This window comes from Trachemys scripta, chromosome 3 (assembly GCF_013100865.1).
Source record: "Trachemys scripta elegans isolate TJP31775 chromosome 3, CAS_Tse_1.0, whole genome shotgun sequence".
Lineage (NCBI taxonomy): Eukaryota > Metazoa > Chordata > Testudines > Emydidae > Trachemys > Trachemys scripta.
Genome location: NC_048300.1, coordinates 79,506,512 through 79,526,172, shown reverse-complemented (window position 1 = coordinate 79,526,172; position 19,661 = coordinate 79,506,512). Strand labels below are relative to the sequence as shown.

At 38.4% G+C, this 19,661-nt stretch overlaps 1 protein-coding gene across 1 annotated transcript in view; it reads right to left on the bottom strand.

The window, feature by feature from the left end:
* WDR27 (WD repeat domain 27) overlaps positions 1–19,661 on the bottom strand; it is a 200,446-nt gene that overhangs the window by 96,704 nt on the left and 84,081 nt on the right. The window contains exons 21-22 of the mRNA XM_034765184.1: positions 16,013–16,110; positions 11,699–11,801 (exon numbers count right to left, since the gene is read on the bottom strand). Of these exons, the coding sequence (XP_034621075.1) occupies positions 11,699–11,801; positions 16,013–16,110 (201 nt within the window). The remainder of the gene's footprint in view (positions 1–11,698; positions 11,802–16,012; positions 16,111–19,661) is intronic.

The following is a 19,661-nucleotide window of genomic DNA, read 5'->3' as shown; positions in this document are numbered from 1 at the left end:
TTTTAAATCGAATACAGAGAAAAGAATTTGCCTTAGGAAAGCTACAAAATCAGGATTTTCCCTTTCCACAATATGTTTGAGACTACAATGTAGTTTATTATTAGAAATACAGATGATACCTAGCAATGGAACTGAATAAAATTCTGCAACTGATGACATAGCTCTTTAAGGTAAATATAATATCGGATGTTTCTTTTTTAACACCAAGTCTGCAAACTTAAGCTTTATTTTCCAATGAAATAAAGTGTCCAAATACTAATATAACTTGGCATTAAAAATGGGTAATTATGTGCATAACCATTTAACATGTATAAGTGTTGATATGATACCCACTGTGTCCACATTTGAAAACTGGGCCCTTTCTCTGTAAAAAAGATTCCTTAGCTAAGAGATGAGTTATATATACTTTTTAGCCAAACTTTTAGAATTATTTAATGCTTGAAAGTTAGCCTTTGCTTTGTGCTCTGTTGACTCACAAACTTGAGCTCTGAAGGTATGTCTACACTGCAATTAGACACCTGTGGCTGGCCCATGCCAGCTGACTAGCACTCACGCTAAGGTGCTGTTTAATTGCAGTGTAGACCTTTGGGCTCTGGCTGCAGCCCGAGCTCTGGGACTCTCCTACTTTGCACAGTCCTAGAGCCTGGACTCCAGCCCAAGCCCAAATGTCTACAAGGCAATTAAACAGCCCCTTAGCCTGAGTCAGCTGGCATGAGCCAGCTGCGGTGTAGCATAGACATATCCTGTGGGATCACCAGAAAAGGGAATTTCCACATTAGCTAGGGAAGTACACCCTTCTTCCCGCCAACACTAACTTCTCAGCTATCATAGTGATATGCAACAAGGTGCAGTGTCCATGGTGGCCAGGCCTCAACTGCAGAAGGCACCACAGATTAAGCCAAAAACTTGAACTGACCTAGAATCAAACAGTAAGCCAGTGCAGCACAGGTGTATTGTGCTTCTGCTCACCTATTTACACTGAGCAAGTGAACCATTGCATTCTGAGTCATCATAAAAGATTGAGCTGCTTCTAAACTCAATGTGGAGGTGGCAAAGTCCTGGTTCATATTAGTAAGGAAACATAGCAATCTCTTAGCTAACCCCAGATGAATAAAAGTACTAGAAACCATCACTGCTATCTGGGAAACCAAAAAGTCAGGAGTAGAAAAGTAAACCAAGCATGTGATCCTTCCTTTGCAAGAAACAAATTTACTGTATCAATATATGGAATGGAGCCATCACAATCCCCATCAATCCCCCTCAGTTCTTCCTCCTATCAACCATCCTTTCCACGGTAATCCTCAACAATCTCATTTTTATCCAGATCTCTGTGTAATATCCACTGAAAAAAGGCACAAAACCTGCACTTGCTAGACTGCATTTATAGTCAGAGTATCATTGGCATACCAATAACACTGCAACCCAAAATGCCTCAGATTGTCTACAGCAGCTACCCATACACGTTATACTGAAAGAGTGATAGAATGGAACTCTGAGGGACTCCAGATGTGAGGACTTTAGACCAATGAACAATTACATAGTATCATCCCCAGATTTTTTTGAGAGAAAGGAATTTTGCCACGAAGAAAAATCCTACCTAACCCTGCCAAATCCTGCATGAAAGTCAACATTACATCATAGTCAACAGTATTAAGTCAGGTTTCAGAGTAACTTCTGATAGTGATAATAAAATTCTTATAGACATTTGACTTCTGTCAATCACCAGAAATATAGCAATCAAGGGTATTAATGCCATCTCTGTACCATAAGTGATGTTCAAACCCAAACGGATAGGGATCCAAGAAACCAGAGAGATCTAGAGGAAGCTGGAGTTGTCCCAATGCAACCTTCTTTAAAAAACTGTTATCCTGAACTGAAAAGGTTCAAGACAGGACTGTAACTGGCAAGGTCAAAAAGTTAGGAAATACAAATTTAAGGTTCTTATAACTGGGCAGCTTCTTGGTGTTAAAAAGAGGGAAGTAGGGGGACACAAAAAGCAGTGCAATGTTCATAGAATCATAGAATATTAGGGTTGGAAGAGACCTCAGAAGGTCATCTAATCCAATCCCCTGCTCAAAGCAGGACCAATACCCACTAAATCATCCCAGCCAGGGCTTTGCCAAGCTGGGCCTTAAAAACCTCTAAGAATGGCAATATAAAAAACCTGTAGGAGAACACTTCAATCTTCCTGGACACACAATAGCAGTTTTAAAGGTAGCCATCCTGCAGCAAAAAAAACTTCAGGACCAGACTTCAAAGAGAAACTGCTGAACTTCATTTCATCTGCAAATTTGACACCATCAGCTCAGTATTAAACAAAGATTGTGAATGGCTAGCTAACTACAAAAGCAGTTTCTCCTCCCTTGGTGTTCACACCTCAACTGCTAGAAGAGGGCCTCATCCTCCCTGATTGAACTAACCTCTTTATCTCTAGCCTTACTCACTCTTGCTTCCATATTTATACCTGCCCCTGGAAATTTCCACTACATGCATCCGAAGAAGTGGGTATTCACCCACGAAAGCTCATGCTCCTATATGTCTGTTAGTCTATAAGGTGCCACAAGACTCTTTTCTGCTTTTAAGAATGGAGCTTCAACTACCTCCCTAGGTAACCCATTCCAGTGCTTCACCACCCTCCTAGTGAAAAATATTTTGACATATGGGATCACCAGAAGAATGGAAGGGGGAAGAATGGAGGACCGTGGTATGGGAGAAATGGGGGGCAGAGCTCTGGGCAGGCGGGGGAGGAAAAGTGGAATAGCCAACAGGTTTAGGATTGGGTGATGGGATAGTGGGATACAGGGTGAAGATTAGGGATAAGGGTAGAGCTGCTTGCAAATTTTCCATTGAACTTTTTTCTGATTTTAGTGGAAATCATGCTTTTTTGATTATCACCAAATGAATAAGATTCTTCCCAGACAGCTAGAACATTCCTTGAAATTTTGGAATTGATCAGATGTAGTCTTCAAAAATTATCATGTTACAGACAGAGAAATAGAGAAATGCCATCAAGTTGAGGGTTTGGCCTCACTTTATTTGGCCAATTACGTTGTATTATGACTGTGTTTAGACACTCTGAGACTGGAGTCTCGCTGTGCTTAGTGCCATGATAACATTTAGTAGGAGACAGAACTTACATCTAAGAAATTACAATCTAAACAGATAAGACAAACAAGGGGTGAGAGAGAAGAAGTATCATTATCCCAATATTACAGATGGGAACTAAAGCACAGAGAAATCAACTAACTTGGCCAACATGACACAAGAAGTCTATGGAAGAGCCAGGAAACTAACCCAGATCTCTTAAGTCTCAATGCAGTGCTGTAACCACATGACCATCCTTTCTCTGCAATTATTTTGTTAGAGAGGGAAAAAAGAAAAGAATCTGGATGGTATGCCTTTGATTCTTGTTCCAAAGATTTTAGTGTTGGGGATCCAATCTACAGTGTGATATTCACAACTATTCGGACACTTCTGTCCATTAATATTCTGTCATCATGAAGTAGCTGAGGTGGTGATTAAAATGATTACCTCAGATATCAGAACTCCAAATTACTAAAGAAACATTTCAATCTTAAATGAAAGAGATGGCTATGAAAAATAGCTGTTTGTATTCACCAGTGTCACCCAAATGGTAGCAACAACTCAAGGGTGTAAGAGACAACATGCTTAGGTATTTAGCCAATAAAAATAAATAAATTTTAGCCCTTACGTTAACAGGAAATATTTTAGATGCACTTCATCCCCCACCCAAAAACAAAAACAGTAAACCAACTTTAAGCAAATTTTCTGGATTTATTAGAATTTGAGAGGGACATTTTCAGCAGGTATGGTGCTCTGGTATTGCTGGAGTAACTTCAGTCAACCAAACATCAAAGAAGAGGGACACTGTCAGTCTATTTATGGTTAGAGAGTTAAATTGCAAAAAGCAAAGTTAAAATCCTTTACACACTGAGTGTAATGGAAGAATATTAAGCTACTTGAAACACAAATCTTAAACACAGAAGCAGGCAAAATGTTGACCAACAATAGAAATAGTACCAACCATTAGCCAGAAATCATTCTGATCTCTAAGGAAAAAAAACAACACTTGGGATTCTGGAACAATGTGTATGTTAGAATTTTTCTAGCAGACTGAGCATAGTAAAATGCATTAAGCAACATCCCTTTCATTCTAGAAAGGGAAGAAAAATAGTAAAGCACTTTGGGACTGATCCAGCTCCACTCAAGCCAACAGCAGTCCTTCTACTGACCTTGAATGGGAGTTAGATCAGGACACTTGTCACCAGAAAGAAGGAGGAAGACAGAATTGGAGAACATCTACCTCTAAACCTTCCAATTACTATACAGAATGGGACTTTTAGTGAACAATATATAGACAGAAAACTGTCCTTCAAAGCCCTACAAACTGGAAAAATGGAGTGCCAACATTCACAGATTATTATATACCCAGATCTCAGTGCTGAAAGAGAAATATCCTTCCCAAACAAAACAAAACAAAAAAAAAAGCAAGCTGAATTGCTTCTGGCACTTACAGGCTATTTATCATAGAGATCTGTGCCGGGGTTTCTCCATCTTAGTGACAAGGGACTTCATGAAGAAAAAAGTCATTTCTCATGTCTCTGCAGTCCACGGGAAGGCCATCCCAGTTCTTAAGGAGCCATTATATAGTCAGACAATATTGTATGTCTTCAATAAGCCAGTGGTCTGAATGAGCTCTCTCCTGCCATCTATTGATGAACTGGGGGGAAAGACCTCAGGAACAGACCACATTTGCATAGACACACCTATTGTCTCTTCTAGGTGATCAGCAGACAGACCTGCTTTGCCAAAGTGATCAATTTTGACTGTTTTGGGTTAAAATTCACCTAAGTCTTGGATACAGGGATAATACAACGTTGTTATTTTTACTGTATGACTAAAGGGCAGAAGAACTGTACTTAATATGCCCTAATTGAGAAAGTCACTCTCAATTCATCCTCACTCACTGAGCGGGGGCGGGAGTGATGCCAATCCCGTCTGAACAACAGAAAGGATGACAATAGGTGTTTCTACATGGTGGTGTGAACTCTGTTTAAAGGGTCCTAGATGCCATAGGACCATTTCCCTCCCTCCATGGTGAAAAAATGAAGCGGGGGCGGCAGCAGTGAGGTTCCCTGCTAACTAGTGAAATCACTAAGAACTGGGTTAGGTGATGGAACCTGAGAACACAGCATTGCGGCCAACAGCAGCAATGACAGCAGTGAACTGAGGTGGAAACATCACTTGAGCACACACACTTCCCCTCAGGAATTGGAGGTGAACCCACCTGAATACACACCTAGACTAACAAACCGTAAGTGGGGTGCAACAGAAGGAAAAGGAGAGTGGCATATTGAAGGGACACTTGTCCACTGGACTTTCATATTGCAAGGTGGAAAACTAAGGCAAAGTAGTGCCCAAGATTCTGTGGGGGTGCGTGTTTACTTATTGTGTACATGCTTTTGAATCACTGTTGTGTTCTCCCAAATTAATGCTGTGTTACCTCTCCTCTTAATAAAAGTTTTCTTTTGTTATACACAGATTCCGTGCTTGCGGGTAGGGAAGTATTGGCTTTTACAGGTGCCCAGTGTCGTGTTCAGTTTTTCTAGATTTCTGGATGGGGGCTCAAGACAGTTCTGTTTTGTAATATTAAGAGAAACCCCTGGATATTGACCCCTGTTGCTGCTGTCACCACCTGGCAGAAAGTATACATACACTTTAAATGGACGCATTTGAGATTGGCCTAGGAGTGGTATTCTATCTGCATTAGATATCGCAGTAGTATAAATCACTCACACTCTATAGAATGTATTTAGGCCAGGTATTATTCCCATTGTACAGATGGGGAAGAAGCACAGATAGACTAAGTGATTTGCCTAGGGTCACATAGGATGCTTGTGGCAGAGCAAAAATTGAACCCAGATCTTCTATTGCCCAAGCTAGTGCTCTAACCAGTGGACCATCCTTCCTCACAAGGAGACAGTCTCAGGAGATAAATGCTGAATAGCACTCAACACTTTATTACAGCTAAAATTTGTTTCCCAAGTTGAATTAAGAATTATTAAAATAGCTACTTATTGTAAATGTCAAATCCAATAAAATCAGTTAATAAAATTGGGGGTGGAAGGAGGAAATACAAGAAAAGTAATTTAAAAACTATTCAAAATGAAAGAGTTCTTTAGAGTATGTATTCTTAGAACCAAAATTCTGCTACCATATGGTTAAGTAGATGATGAAATTAGCAGTCAGCCAGCATTATATTGTTTCACAAAGACGTACTGATAATATAAGTAATAAGTATCTAGAAAGTTACACACTGGTGAAAGAACATACAAAAATAAAGTGTTTTTGAATTCTATTACATAAGACAAAGATAGCAAACATCACACAATAACACTAATGAATTTATGTTACCAGTTTAAAGGTAATCCATTTGGGAAAACCTTTAAGACAAGACCTGATTTATAGCTGGGTAAATGGATTATAACCACGTAAATGTCTGTTGGCACAGCACTAAAACGTACAGGTTGTTAGAACTAAAGTTCTATAAAACAGCAACTTCAGTAGTCATTTAGATTTAAACACGTCAGCTTTCAAGAAACTCTAGGTTTTATGTTATGCCAAAGCCAGAATTTTATGTCTGAAACAAATTTGGCTCAAGTTATGACTCTTAGAGCCAGGCTTGCATTAGGTGGTGGGAAGAAGTGTGTTATAGGCATGGTAGTGGCTGGAGGCATTATGCCCATAGAGACCAGAACAGGGATAATGGCTCCAGTGTCACTTGCACTCCCATTAGCACAGCCCTCCAACCACAAGCTGATGGGCAAGATGTTGGGACCATAAATATGTTTACACCAGCAGTCTGCACAAATTCCCTCTGTCGAGACTGCTGCATGCTGATAGTGATGCTAGAACAAGGTGTGTGGGCAGCTGTATTATGACTGCCTCCAGTTCATGATCACTGGAGTGGGAAGAACAGGCTCCACACACTCTCCAATTTTGTACCCTCAACTCTGGAGCACCCAAAATTTGATTCTCTGCTTGGAACAAGTTTAAAAATACATTACCATAGGCAATCCTTTATCACAGTGAAATACACAGTGAAAATGCAAAAAGTGACTAGAACTTTTTACACAATATGTACATAATTATAATGGTCATTAAGGTTGAAACTATTCATGCTAAAAAAACAGCTCCAGTCCTTCAATGCAGTCAGTGTAAACCACAGCAATCAGGCAAAGTCTCACTGGAGTCTGAGACTCCATGTGGGCACAGGGGTGCATGTTACCAAGCTGCGGTTCAGGACTGAGGCCAAATTGTGCCCCTTAAACTCTATAGTTCAGAGAGACCTGGAAAAACTGAATCTAAATATAATCAAAGACCTAAATTTTTATTTCTACATTCCCCACTTTATTTCTGCAATCTTGGAATTTACTCAAAGGTATTCAAAGAAAAAGAAACCTGAAGGAAATAATTTCTTGTATAATTAAACCAGTCAGCTAACTAAAACCTCATTAAATACAGTATAGGAAAATGAAGCCAGGACACACATGCATTCAAAAATGTGTGCTTAAAAATAGTTATTTCCCATACACTTCAGATTTTTCTTCTTCTTTTAGATTGTGATCTGTTTGGGCACCAAATGTTTCTGCAAATGTTTTTATACAGAGTTCAGCAAAATGGAGCACTGATACTGGTTGCAGCTTTTGTTTCATACCCTTAATTGTTTTCTATTTAGAGACTTGCAATGATCCATTGATTGGTCTGAAAGAAATTATTACTACATCCATTTATTTATTTACAAAAATCAGCATAGATAATTAACAGCCATAAGTAAAAAGGCTATTTTAAAATTAACATTTCTGGTTTAGCGTGCTCTATAATCACTGGACATGATTCTGACTAAATTCAGGACCAGGATGCTACAGGTATCTGGTTACTGGAACGTATATTTTTCACACTATGGAAACTTTTCTGTTAGAACTGATTCTGCTCTCACTATCAACTGCTGTCTGACACCAGAGAGCATATATTCTGACAGGACATGGTCAATTAGCAGAGGCCCTCATCCCATGGGCTGGACCTCCTGCATGTACAGCTTCCACACCACTGCACTGGAATCTTCATCATTAACTAGTAATAGTTCTGCCAAGTGAGTCAAAAGGAAACAGCTCTTGCTCAAACCAAACAGGAGCTGTGGTGAGTTGTTCTTAGCAAAAAATAGGTCTAACATACTTCATAAGAAGGGGGAAAAGGAGGATAGCATCTGCAATTCTTTGTTTATAATAACGTGGTTCAGTGATCTGTTTCTGCACCCTGTGGAAATATGGTTTCAATTTTGCTTTTAATCAATGTTGCCAACACATTTTCTTCCTTGTCAAACACTTCTCTTAAAGTGAATACAAAGACAGTTTAAGATTGATGTCTCAATTATATTACAGTAGTGGCTCGTTTGGTTTCAAATTCAGTTCACATTTGTTTAAAGAAGAGGCGCAAGCACTGTGCTTGATAAATGGAATCACAGATGGCTTTAAGATACATCATCATTACTGACTTGTTGGGCAGAGAAAAGTTACATAAACTTCTTTCCAGAATCCAGTGCTTGAAGATAAGGTCTTTGCCCATGTTGCTGTATTTCTTACACCCTTACAAAAATTTCCTCAGCTTCTGCAGATGCTCAAGTATAGAATATGGACTGTAAGAGTAGATGGCTTTAGATATTCTGAAAAACTTGTTTTAGTTACAGTTCAAGACAGCTGTCAGGATGTTATTAGTTTTGACAATATGTCTGGAATGTCAAGTGCTTTGATTTGTTTTTAAATTTAAAAAGAACAGTACAAGTTATAAAGTATATTAACTTTCAACATTTTAAAGAAGTCCTCCTAAAAGTATAAAAACTAAAATATTATCCTACTAGACCAGATAGTTTCAGATCCTTTGGTAAAAGTCAAATAGTGGAGTTCTAAACTTTCTGAATCTTCAAGGAAAATTGGTTCAACAAAAAATGATGAATGATATCTAAACCAATATAATGCAATAATATTAATATCCCAAATTCCAGTGCTGATTTAAGTCAAACATAGAAGTATAAATTTATGGGCAATGAACAAAGAGCGCTAAGAGTAGATTTACCTGATTAGCCCCTAATTTATTTTCAGTCTCAAGCAGACAGATATTAACAAGTTTCTGTAATGTGCCAAACATCATATATAGTATTTATATCCCACTATCCAATGATCTATGTTGTTAACAATGTGAGTTGCAGTAAACAGTGGGTTATAATAAAGTTAAGGAATAAGGTGCACATCAAACATTTGCTGTAACTCCTAGAATATGATGAATGATTTTTTTTTTTAAATCTGATGTAGTGATTCAGGTTTCCTAATATCAAATTATACTTGAGAAAGCATGCTATAACACTGTATTCATGGCTCCTGACATTTTCAAGACCTCTTAGCAATTGGCCTATGAGTAAAGCAGAACCATAGGAGTAGGAGTGCCAGTTGAAAGACAACAAGCTAAACAGCTCAATGATTCTCTGTCCAGAGCCAGATGCAAATTAGAGCAACCCAGGGGCTGCACTGAAATGTGCTAGCTGGCAGAGTCCCACAAAGACCATATGCCAGCTGTGGTAGCTGGAATGAATAATGCATCATGCTCTAACCACTTTTACTCATCACCCACAACAAATCCCCCCTAGCACCAAATGGTGAAGAGAGAGGCATAGAAGCTAACTTTGCTGACTCCACACCTACTGGGGACTCTCCCGTATCAGCAGTATCCCAACAGGACTTGAGGCAGAAAGGGAGCAGAACAGGGTTTACAATCTGGTCATATGTATTTTTATAGTACCTATCATGGGTCTTAGTTATCAGTCCCAACTAATAATCTACGTATCATATATAAATCATGAGCATACAGTTGAAACTTCAAACCACCAATTTAAATTATATTTCATCTTAAAGGGAAAAAAACCCTCTCTTCTGAAAATGACTTTTTTTTTCCCAAAGAACATTTTGAAAAGCACATTTCCAGCATTCAAACAACAGAAATATCAACAGAACCTTAATTACTCCAGATCTTCCAGGCACCAAAACACTTGCCTGCATAAGGTGTTAGGAGCCAGGGTTTCAACAACAGTCTGCTATTGCAGTTACTTTTGCATCTGAATTTAAGATCAATGTTTGCTCATCCTACTCATATAGCCTTAAAGAGTTAACTATAAAGAGTATAGTATCAGAGCGGTAGCCGTGTTTGTTGCTTTTTACTGATCCAGACTGAGAGTCCTGTGGCACCTTACAGACTAACAGACGTATTGGAGCATAAGCTTTCGTGGGTGAATACCCACTTCAACTGACAAAGTGGGTATTCACCCACGAAAGCTTATGCTCCAATACGTCTGTTAGTCTATAAGGTGCCACAGGAGACTCTGTTGCTTTTTATAAAGAGTATAGATGAAAGTAAAACAGATTCCCTACCAAAAAGCTTTGAGGAGATTTATGTTCAATAGAAACCTGATCCCACATGGTGCAGAGTACCCAAAGTATATATCACCAGCTGGAAAGTAACTACCCTCTAGTGAATCAGTGAAGAAATGGAGCAAGGGCTGCTATCAAGCATAAGGGTATAGTCAAAATTATGCAAAGAAATGCATAGCCTATCAAAATTTACACTATTTGAATACTTGTACAAATTATAGTCTGCTTTTATTTGAGAGTGTCTGCTACATCTAAAACAAATGCATATTTACCAGAAGTAATTACAGGTGACAGTAGGGTCTGATGGTACTAGCCAATGAGAAAAGAGAAACCATCTTTAAACGAGAACACTCTCAATTGAACTTGTACCATTGGGATTCATTTCCAACGGGATCTAAGTACAGCTAAATGCCTTCTCATTTTTCATCTAGATCACTGATTCATCTCCAACCCATTAATAAAAGTCATCACCACTTGAAGGCAGTTTGGCAATCTACGCAAAATGAGTCTGTAGTTTCTATACAGTTCCTATTGTTCAGATATGCACATCACAGGAATTGCCATAACTGGCACTATGTGCCATCCACTGTAAGCGGTGGTGAGAACTCTGAATCATGCATTGCATAAAATGTAATAAATTAGCCTTTAAAAACTGTTCTGAATTTTGAGAGTCTGTTGTATTTTCAAGGAGAAATAATGGAATGTGAACTATTTAAAAGAAAATTATTTTCTCTGACATGAAAGAAAATGCACTGTATGTCAGATGCAATGCATACATCTTTATGGTGTCAAGAATCAGATATGTATGCTCTTTCAGGTATTTGGAATCCAAAATATATCAACTATTTTTCAAAGGTAAGTAAAAAGTTTATCTCAAAATGCTTAAACTAATTATATATATACATATACACATACACACACACACTCTACATTCAACCAAATGAAAATGCGACCAACAGGCACACAGCACATTACATAACAGTAAAAAGACGACGACATTTTGGCCAACACCATGAGGGGAAGCCCAGAGTCTTATGAATGTGAAATAGGATCCCTGGTATTCAAAGAGAGCACACAAGATCTCAGTTTTTCTGCTCTTATCTAAGGCCCCAGAAGAATGCATGAAAGGACACTTTTTGTGCATATATTAGAAGCAGCTCTATAGTTTGCAACAAAAGTAATAAAATATTATTACGTACGCTTTTATCTTCTGATCCACAGGCTATGAATTGCCCACAGGGAGTGACAGCTATTCCACATGGGTGGCAGCGGTTAATATGTCCTTCAAATCGACGTTCACACCTTTAGAGGAATTAAAATAAACAGAATTAACGCTGGCTAAAAAGTAGTTTTTTAAACTAGCTGCAGAGTTGATAGTTACAATCATTTATTTTTGTGAAGTTTTGCTAAATTCAGATCAACCTCTGCCTAGTTACCAATACAGTACCAGAAATTAAATCTTTAATATCATGTTTGCAGGTGGATAGGAGCAGGGCCACCCAGAGGATTCAGGGGGCCTGGGGCAAAGCGGGGGAGCGGACATACTCACCAGGCAGCGCTCTGAGTCTGTGGCGGTGGGTCCTTCAGTCGCTCCGTGTCTTCGACAGCACTGAAGGACCCACCGCCGAAGACCCGGAGCAACTGAAGGGCCTCCCGCTGCCGAAATGCCGCCGAAGACCCGGACCATCGCCGGGTAAGTAAAAAGACGCCTCTAGCCAGGAAAGGGATTCTCAGCCAGGGCTCGCGGGGCCCCTGTGGGGCCCGGGGCAAATTGCCCCACTTGCCCCCCCCCCCTCCCCGGGTGGCCCTGGATAGGAGTAATTGATGTTAAAGGAATACAATAATCTACTAAAATAAGTTTGAAACAGTGGAAAAGTTAGAATGTAAAATTATAAAGTTCCAGTTTTCTAACTGGAAAGTTAGAATGTAAAGTTACCAACTCAAATTTTTCCGTTTGAGATTTAAATTTTCTGGGACAGAGACAAACATTCCTGTAAATTTAAATCTGGGATCACCCAATCAACAAATATTCCAGCCACAGTTTAGTAGCCCAATTTGACTCTCAGGCCCAGTGCTTAAATTCTCCGCTAATGTTAATACACACAACTTCATTTGACTCAGGCAGCTCCAAAATTCCTATCTCTTATGTCAGTTCTGGACACTGTGTGCCTATTTCTGTACTGCTAGTTCACAACATGCAGTGTATAGTTCTCTACAACTACTGTATGTCGAAACAGCACAGTCAATGGACTGCACTTTCCTACCTTAACTATTAATTTGTGAATTGCTTTTAAACTTGATATGTCTAAATTCAGCTTGAATGACATTTTTGAAATATTACTGCACTATATTATAAACATTTTCAATTATATGGACTTTCCAGATATATTTGTACAGAATAAAATGGTACATCTTTATGAAACCTATTATGTGCCAGGATTAAGTCTGTGGTCTTCACAGCAAGCTGTAGCCTCTAGAATCATCAAAACAATGTATCGGCATTAAAACATTCTTATACAGAAACTTTCTGCATGCAGAGTACCAATTTAGTTTATGCACAATAGCAGAATTCTTTTTCTCATGGGGATTTTGGATATACATCGTGGCATACATTTCATATAGATTTGTGAACATATATTATATATAATTACACAGACACTTAAAATCTATCAGACAAAGCAAAAATGAGTGGTAGCGAAAGATCTATTGTTGAGTTAATTATTACTGCATTTCCTGTACACTATTCATACTGATGAAGACTTATAGTATACTTCCCCATTCACATGCTATTTTTGCACTGAAGCAGTTAGTGGAAAAATTTAGAGAGAAAGGGAAAAATATTTACATAGTGTTCATTGATTTGGAAAAGACCTTTGACTGAATTCCACCAGAAGTCATATGGTAGTGTCTGAGGAAGAAAGTGGTACCAAAACTTTATGTGCGGCTTGTTCAAGCCATGTATGTAGATGCAATGTCAATAGTGAGAACTTCTAGTGGTGAAAGAGATGAAGTACCAGTAAAGATGGGCATGCATCAGAGATCAGCAATGAGCCTTTCTTCTTTATCCTTGTCCTGGATATCCCGACAGGAACATACAGAAAGAGGCACCTTGGTGCATGCTGTCTGTAGATGATATTCTATGCAGTGAGCAGAAAGACAGTCTAGAGGATCTTGATAAATGGAGAGATGTGTTGGAGAGACATCGGGTCAAAATAAGCAGAGAAAAAATAGTATATGGTATAGCATTTCAATAATATGAACACTGAAAAATTATCCTTGAAACTAGAAGGGCAGATAAATACTGAAAATGCAAAAGTTTCAAGTATCTGGGTTCCAGAACCTGGGAAAATGGAGGATGAAATTAGAGCTAGGATAATAAATGCTGGGCTCAAACGGAGAGTTGACAGAAAATACCAGTAGGATTAAAAGGGAAAAAAAATCTATAAAACAGTGGTCCATCCAGTTTTAATGTATTGCCTTGAGTGTTGGGCAACAAAGAAGAAACTTTGAGTAAATGATCTGGTCCAAAGAAATGCAAATGTTGAGATGAATGAGTGGTGTAAGCAAGAAAAACCAGGTCAAGAATGCGTATGTTAGAGACATGTTCAAAGTAACACCCATAAACAAAAAAATGAGGGAGATCTGTGTGTTTGGTGTATTATGAGCTTTATGGACATAAAACCAAAAATTTGTAAAGTGCATAATTGTTCAATGCCCCTTTACCGCAGATTTCTTCCATGATAAATCAGAACACTCTAAACTCAGCCATTTTTTAATTCTCTATGTGAATAACACCTACTGGAGTAGGTAGAAAGGGGAGAGTAAACTATTTTCTTCCTTGCATGGACTGAAAAAATGACTAAAAAAAAAGTCAGTTTTTCCAGAAAATTCCACTTGTGAGTAGAGCAGGGACAGAAAATGTCATCTAAACAGGAGAACATTTTAGAAAGTTATAAGCTAGTGAAGAGCTGGGGATCTTTTTTGCAACTTCACTACAGCAGTCACTGCCAGTGAGCATTATAGTTCATATTTACAGACGGGTACTTTAAATATGGGCCACAAAGGACCTGCTTTAATTTTTTTAATTTAGCCATCTGAACTCAGTGAATATAATGACCCTGCCAAACTAAACAAGAAGCAAGAACATAAATAAATTATTCCCTTCCCCCCAGGACACATGCATTTAATTGATTACCCAGCTTTTACTTTTAACTACTTTACCATTCACTAGCTTTGCTTATATTAATATTTTAAAAAGGAAAAGGCAGGTAAGTGATCTGTGAAAAGTTCTCAACTCATTTATTACTCTTCTAGAATAGTAGTTAGACCAGCTGATTACAAAAACATAGGAACATAATAGTTTCCAACCACAGAAGTCTCCAGTTTTATTACTTTTTGACACTGGTGTGGGTAATAAGGCGCCATATTTTGGCAAGACCTTACATGTCCTTCTATAGGCTTAGCAGATCTTTTACAAACAAAAAAAGTGAAAATAACTGAAAATAACATCAAGTATTCCTTAATCAAAATAACCAAACTAATAGGCAAACTATAAAACATTACATTTAATAAAAACATAAACAAGAAACTCAAGAATATCACTTAAAACTAATGCACCTCCCCTCTTTCAAATCAGTTCTCTAAAACCCTTTTCTTTTAGAAATATTTCATACCTTACCCTCCTCAACAGAGATCTCCCCAAATCTTCCCTTTCCTGAACAGCTGTCCCTCCTTTTTTTGTTTTGTTTGGTTTGGGATTTTTTTTGTGGAGGAGGCAGTTTTTCTTGTGCTAGATTGTATTTTGGAGGAGGGGAAGTCTGGTTTTAGAAAGCACCACATACATTTCTGGATGAATAGACATGATTCATAATAATAATTTAGTTACATAAAAGCCCATTCCCATTTTAAACACCAGCTCATATGGTGCATCTGTCATAACAGATAGGCTGGCACGATGTTTTGGAAACACTGTCATTGCCATAGCACAATATACTATTTTGTATTTGAAATAAGTGATATCTGAGGTAAATATGTGGCAATAGTTGACAAGTGTTGACTGTTCAATGGCTTCTACTTTAGTGAACTTTCCCTGGGCAACCAAGTGCTAAAATGCAACTTTTATTTTGTATAAACAGTTAATATTCTAAACAAACAAACAATCTGTGATTATCCTTTAAAAGAAAAAAAGAAAAAAAAAAGCTCAAGATTGCAAGCCTGATTCCGCACTCCATTATACTAGTTTTATACTGGAATAGTAGAAAAACCACTTATGTAACGAAGAGACGCATCAGGTCCTGCATATTTATTATAAAGGAAAAAAAACTACTTTTGAGTTTACTGTAGCTACTGCTGGCTAGCCATTTTCTTCATATAATAGTTAGCATGTGCCTTATATGTTCAGAGCATAGTACAGATATTAACTAATTATACCTCACTTGTTTAAGAAAGTATGAAGACTCTGAATAAGGATAATATCTGACTTTTTAGTTCTAATGTAAGTAATCCGGCCTTACCTCAGTGTTCTCAAATCCCAGAGTTTGATGCCATCACCAGTGGCTGTGGTCATGAAAAGATTGTAAGCTTCAAGTGGCTGAGTGCTAAAAGCTGATCCCTGTAATATTAGAAATTTCTTTTAGATGACAGCACTTCAGGTGTTTAGAGATTTCATGCATTCAGTTAAAATCTACACAGACATTACCTACGTTGAGCTGAAATATAAAACTGGGGCTTTGCAACACCGCCAGGGTTCAATTTGTATGTACTTCACATGAGTTTGCCACACACCATACCCTTCAGGTTCTTCAGAACATGAACCTTCAAGACCACCTCTCTAAAGCCCTCTTCCTGTAATGTATCCCTTGCTAACTTTAGAACGGTTTGCAGGAGGAAGTATCTGTTGTAAGCAAATCCATACTACAGTCCTTTCATGGTCTTCACACAAAGAGACAGGTTGCAGCCTGACCAACAGCCCTTAATAAGGCAACAAGCTACTCCCATTGGCAGGAACTGATACACTGAGCAAAAGAACTTTTAATAAAGAAGCTAAGGAAACACTTGAGGTTCCTTAGCAACAGTTCATGCTAGAAATTATGGAACACCCCACTGAGAGTGTAGTCGTTAGAGAACCCCTCTTGGCTCTCTAACTACCTTACTAAGAATTATGGAATATATGATCAGCATACCAGCTGCTGGCAGTGAGAACAGGAATGTTTTCACATCTCACACTGCCTTATAGAGAGGTTCAGACCATATTTTCCATTTTCCAACCATAAAACTCCCTCCTCCCTGCCCCCTTCCACAAGGAATTATCATGCTGCCAAGCCCTTGGGTTGAATACTTTATATTCTGTCTCAGAGAAACACTGAAGATGGGTCAATTATACAAAGGTGACACATGTTAGGAGATAATAATGTTCTCCACCGAAGTATAATCCACTTAAGAGTGTAACAGCCATAGAATGACTAAATAAGTTTTTATATAAATGCAAAACAAGCAAGGAATATCTTAGCAACTTTCAACTTAGTTATGGTGTTTGTTTGGGGTTATAAACAGAATTTACATCAACATGCAAACAAAGAAATAGAAGAAAAAATAAAATGCAGGGATTAACCACCTCTACAGAGTTAAACCCTATAATACAGGAATAGGCCAATACCAAACAATGGACCAAACTCAGCCCTGGCATAAGGTGGCATAATTTCCATTGCCTTCAATAGAAGTTACACTCATTCACACCAGAACTGAATTTGGCTTCATGTCTTTAAATAATTAAATCCAGTCTAACTCCTCTCATTTGTAAACATCTATACTGACAAACCTTCATCTTTTTTTGCTAGCTACAAATCTTGTTACCAGGGAACTAAAAATAAACAGTGCAACTCCCCTCACCACCCATTCAAGTTCATGAATTGGCTGCATACAACAGAAACCTCAAGGTCATTTCCCGCAATCAGTGCTCAGCTGCCAAGAATCTTCTGTTCTTCACAAGAGCTGGAGTACAACTGGGAAATACTCCAATATTTAGTCAATGGATACTGAGCACTGCCATAAAAGTGATCTCCAGATAGAGTAATGATAACAACTCTAGAAATACAAATTAATTCCCCAAATGGCAAGGCTAAATGAGGCATCCAGCATTCACTTAATAGACTTGTAATTGCCTCCCCACCTTCTCTTTCTTGTACAATTCTCCTTAAATTGAGAATCCCCATCTCCTGCTTCATAGGATGCTCCAACATGCACTATGCTGCTGATTTAACAAATATCACATAAGTCAACTGGAGTATGGAGCCAACAATTGTCTTGGGTATTGTAACATTATTTCATATCTCCAAACTGCAATATGGTCAAAATACACCAACTGATAACTGGAAACAGGAAAATCTAATTCCACCCTGTCCCACAACCCTATCCTCAAATCTTCACTAACTTCTTGTCCATTTCTGTACTCATTGCAAAATCTCCCTGGTAGCCTCCAAGGGCCTTTTCAGCATCACGTCTCTTGTGCTTCAGTCTCATCTCTTCCTATTCTCTAGACTATTCACTGAACTCACTGAATTCCACTAGTTTTAATTCTATCCTCCTTCCATTTCGGAACCTGGCTAATTGATTTTAGGTCCAAGCTCTCCCCCATGTCCATAATTCAGGGCAGACACATGAGACCTGATTTTTTCCATTGCCTTGCATCTTATATAGTCATTTGGTAGTGTATTACACCCAATTCACACTTACTTTACACAGGTGTAAATGATTTCACAATGTGCGAGGTAGTAGAAAAATCAGACAAGCCCTTTTCAAACCCTTTCTCTTCTCTATGGCTTGTTAACACCATGTCCCTTTAAATCTAACTCCTAACTCTTTAAACTTTTCTCTATCCTCCAATATTCTAGTGTCCCTGACACAGAATTATGATGTCCAGTCATTATTTAGATGTTGTCATACGTATGGATGCTACCACTGCTGAATAAAGTCCTGCATATGCTGCTTATGTTTGCAAGCTGTAAGCCTGTGTGAAGTGTTTTCTAAAGACACCATACAAAAATAATTTTGCATTGCATTTTTGTTTAAAGGCAACACTAAATCCAGGTGCCTGTGTCTAATCAAAGAATGCTAACTTACCTACCAGTAACTGGAGTTCTCTATCAGAATATATTGCTTCCATGAATGAACACTCTTAGATCTGCACAGAAGAGTGCACAAGTCCAACAAGGAAGATCTATTTACCGAATGATGAAAAATGATCTACTTTCACATTTACTGGCACTATTACATTTGGGCACATTACTGTGAACTGCATTTTTCATGTGTTCGTTCCACTCAGTATAACTGATAGTACAGTCCCCATGAGGCTATAGGGCCCAATGACTTCAGAGGGACTTCTCACATACTTAAAGTTACACCTGTGCGTAAGAACTTTGCTGAATCGGGGCCGAAGTGCTGTATATTGCACAGCACATGTTAAATGATGCACATAACAACATGTCAAAAATTGATGTGCAAGACACGGAGCACAGGGGAATTATCTGACCTTGTATTTTTTAAAGTACTTTTATGTGGTTACAAGGTTAGTCCCACCTAGTAACTAGGAGTAAGGCCAAAAATGGGAATGCATAGATAAATGCTTTATTTGCATGGTGAGAAATGTATTTGAAATCATGTCTCCTCATTCATGCTTACTTTCCACATGCATACCATGCATTGCTAATCCTCTGCTCATGAGTGTAAGGGAGCAGAAGAGGCTTGAATATTACTTCTAGGTGTAGAGGACTAAAACCACGCCCTGATCCCGTACCCACCAACTTCAATCAGTACTGAAGCAGGTCACTAGTGTTTAATTTAGAAGGTTGCTAACCAACAGAGGAGTGAAGTTCTGGAATAAACTTCTAATAGAAGCAATGGTGACAAATAACCTAACTATTTTTAAGACAGAGTTTGATAAATTTATGAATGGGATTATATGATGGAGTTGCCTGCAGTAGCTAGGGACTGGATTTGATGACCAAGGAGGTCCCTTCCAGTTTTATGTTCTATACTCCTAACTGTACTTGAGCTCATATCTAGCCTTCATTCGTGCTTGCTATTCATCTTGCAAGTTCTCGTGCAACATCCAAGGTCTAAATACTTTCACATTCTCTGTACAACAATGCTTTTTTTAAAATGAAA